Below are 3,475 nucleotides of genomic sequence, written 5' to 3' on the forward strand. Positions count from 1 at the left end.
TTTCACTGTCTTCTCTTTCTGTGTTCCACTTTGTGGTATTAGGCGTTCTGCAGCTGAATTATAACTAAGATTGTATCCCATGGCTGCTTTGGAAATCCCTTGCTATTGCCTAGGCTAAATTAATAACTTGGTTCCTTTATTTTAATTGTCACATTGGACGTTGCAGAAGTCCAGATAGGAATTAGGTTCATCCAATCAGGTGGTTGGGAAGATTTAATTAGATACTAAGCTGTACAGCTTAGCATTTTGGCACCCGCCTCAACATGCTTCCTCATCCTTAATTGAACACTAGAGAATTAATACTGATCCCAAACAGAACTCCATTACGTACAATAAAAACTATGGCCTGGCATGGAAATTTGCCAGAATAAATGTATCTTGCTATCATGAAGTTTCCTGGTCATTAAGCTCTATTCTATGGCTTTTTCATAAAAACCATGTATGTGCATGCATGTGTGTACGTGTGTGTCCATCCATGTCCCCTGGAGCTGGAGTTAGAGGTGGCTGTGAGCTATCTGACGTGGGTGCTGGGAACCGAACTCAAGTCCTCTGCAAGAGCAAGAGTCAGTCTTGGCTATTGAGCTCTCTACCACTCCAGCCCCTAAGTATATACCTTTGGAGGAAGATTTGGTTATCTTGTACTCATTATTTTATTAGATATGTAATGTTTCTTTAAGTTTCTGATAGTAATGATAGATATTCTGCTGCTTAACAATATTTTTTTATTCAAGAAAGAAAAACCATGTACTCATAAAATTATATGCCTACTGTTGGGAATGTAGCTCAGTGGTTCAATCTGAAGCACAATTATTTTTGTATACTTTAAATTCACTTTTTGGAAACTAGGAAGATGGCTCAGAGGGTAAAGTCCTCACTGTGCAAGCTTGAGAGCCTGAGTTGGGACCTCGGGAACTCATTTAAACCTGGTGTGATAGCACATCTGCCTTCCCAGTGCTCCTGTGATAGGTGGGGGGCAGAGCTAAAGAGAATTTCTGTCCAGAGTCCAGCTAGCCTGGTGTAAGCTGTGAACATCAAGGAGACTGTCTATAATAACAGACTCAGGACAGACAGCTGATACTGTCCTCTGACCTCCACGCATGCCATGGTAAATGCGCCCCCATCATCACACTTTAAAAACTGACCTCCTAGCCGGGCGGTGGTGGTGCACACCTTTTTTAATCCCAGCACTTGGGAGGCAGAGGCAGGCGGATCTCTGGGACTTCGAGGCCAGCCTGGTCTATAAGAGCTAGTTCCAGGACAGGCACCAAAGCTACAGAGAAACCCTGTCTCAAAAAACCAAAAAAAAACAAAAAAACAAAAAAAAAAAAACCTGACCTCCTGAAAAGTTTAATTTTGAGTTTTAATGGAGATACCATGTCATCACCACGAAAATCAAATGCTGATCGAGTGAAAACACAGTTACCTGATTTTCTTGAAGCAGAAGAGTGTATGCGATGTTCAAGATAGACCAGAAAAGTACAGGCCGTGAAACAGGCTGCTTGTTTGAAGGTGACGTGGAAAGCAGTAGGGTTGATACTGCCTTGAAGGGGTTAGTGAAGTAAACACAAGAATTGGATGTGTAGTTGCACAAGCCACTGAGAATGTTTATATCTGTGTAGAAATAGGGATGTGGCTTAAAATGAGGAAGTAACTCCACTGCCACCACCCTTTTTACAGTACAAGGGGTTGAACCAGAGCTTACCCATGCTTGGGAGACATTCTACCACTGAGCTATAGCCATGTCCTGCCAGTAACACTTCGGAAAAGCCAGTACGAAAGAAAAAGGTCAGGCTAGGTGTAGCTCAGTGGTAGCGTGTACTTGCATATGGGAAGATCTAATTCCTAGCACACACACAACAGCCACAACTTTTAGACACCATCGGACTGCTGCTGTCTCCTTGTGTAGTACCAAAGAGGCAGAAAGGTTTCTTGGTACAGTAAGGGAGAGTGATGAGTTTAGGAAACAAAGTCTAGTTGATGATTCATTTGCAAAAAGCATTATTATCAGTTGTTTGCTTTTCTTATTCGCTTTTATTATAAAAGGCAATTGTTTCTTCATTTATATTCAGTATAAAGTTTTATTTTAATTTGAGTGGAAGAGTAGGAGTTAGTGATCTTAATTTACTTTCTGGCCTCTATAGTTCTGGTACTTTCTATTTGACACGACCAAATGACTTCTGAAACATTTTGTGGTGAAATGTTTGTTAATTTTCAGTCTTGATTTCTTAACATTTTTCACCTTATCATTTTCAGGCAGGTCAATGAAATAAAACTGTTAGGATATCAGTAGTCACTGAAGGGTTACGGGGATTTGAAGTTAGGTCATGCAAGGGATATTTACTTAGATATCATGTCAGGAAGGCATAACTGCTTATTGATACATCCTTTGACAAATTGCCCTGTGTACGAAGGTGAATTGCTTTTGTAATAATAAGTGAGTCTAGATTGAAAGTGTGAAGTTACTCCTGTGGAGTAGCTGATCCTCTAGCTTCTTGGCTCATTCAGTGACACCATTTTATAAAAGAATTGGAATCACATTTGTTGGCAAGATGCATTGAGCACTAGCATTATGTGTGGCATTGTAATGTTGGAGACGTGGGAGAAGTCTTGGTCTGTGTCTTTGAGGGATTAAGAGTTTCCTAACTGCTGTGCCCGAAGCCTTAGCGTCATCATTGAGTTGCTAATTTCCAGTAAATGACAAAGGACTTCATATAGTAAGACTTGCCCGATTTGTCTACCTGTGGGAAGAGCCTGTAAGATAAATGGCGTGTCAGAGACCCACACTTCACTAGCTGTATTTCATTTTCTCCAAGCAGGGGTGCGCCAGCTTGAAATCATGTGCTGCTTTGGCTGCATGTCTGTGCTTGCCAACTACTTCGTGTTCATGACGTTCTTCCCAGCTTGTGTGTCCCTGGTCCTAGAGGTAAGAATGGTTTTCCTGGTGACATTAGTTTAGAAGAGTATTGCTCCTATTCTGTTACCTCACCTAAATTGACTGTATACCTCCTAATGCAGTGCTGCTTACTTTATAGCTTTCTCGGGAAAGCCGCGAAGGTCGGCCAATTTGGCAGCTCAGCCACTTTGCCCGAGTTTTGGAAGAAGAGGAGAATAAACCAAACCCTGTAACCCAAAGGGTCAAGATGATTATGGTAATGGCATTTTTCTTTTCCAGTATCCATTCAATGTTTCTTATGCTTTGGGTATTTGAGGCCTTTTGTTTTTAGTTTCCTATCATGTTTACATAATATTTGGCCCTTTCAGTGGTATTCCAGTGTCCTTTCTTTACTCTGAATTTACTCTTTTTTTCTTTGAAGTTCTGGGGCTTTAGTGTGTTGTTTTGAGACAAGATCTCACTAGCTGGCTTTAAACTTGAAATCCTCCTGCCTCAGCCTCCTGAGTGTAGGGATTCCAGGTAAATGCCACTATGCCCCTCCAGGCCTTTTGGTCTTTCTTTTTTTTTTTTTTTTTTTTTTTT

General features: G+C 41.0%; 1 protein-coding gene across 1 annotated transcript in view; it reads left to right on the plus strand.

The window, feature by feature from the left end:
- Nucleotides 1-1,454: 1,454 nt before the first annotated feature.
- LOC126496070 (3-hydroxy-3-methylglutaryl-coenzyme A reductase-like) overlaps nucleotides 1,455-3,475 on the plus strand; it is a 10,574-nt gene continuing 8,553 nt past the window's right edge. Inside the window, exons 1-3 of the mRNA XM_050133645.1 lie at nucleotides 1,455-1,549; nucleotides 2,716-2,923; nucleotides 3,033-3,216. Coding sequence (XP_049989602.1) covers nucleotides 1,455-1,549; nucleotides 2,716-2,923; nucleotides 3,033-3,216 — 487 coding nt within the window. The remainder of the gene's footprint in view (nucleotides 1,550-2,715; nucleotides 2,924-3,032; nucleotides 3,217-3,475) is intronic.

The sequence above is a fragment of the Alexandromys fortis genome, unplaced genomic scaffold, assembly GCF_014885135.2.
Source record: "Alexandromys fortis isolate MF-2015 unplaced genomic scaffold, M_Fortis_MF-2015_v1.1 scaffold_1037, whole genome shotgun sequence".
Classification (NCBI taxonomy): domain Eukaryota; kingdom Metazoa; phylum Chordata; class Mammalia; order Rodentia; family Cricetidae; genus Alexandromys; species Alexandromys fortis.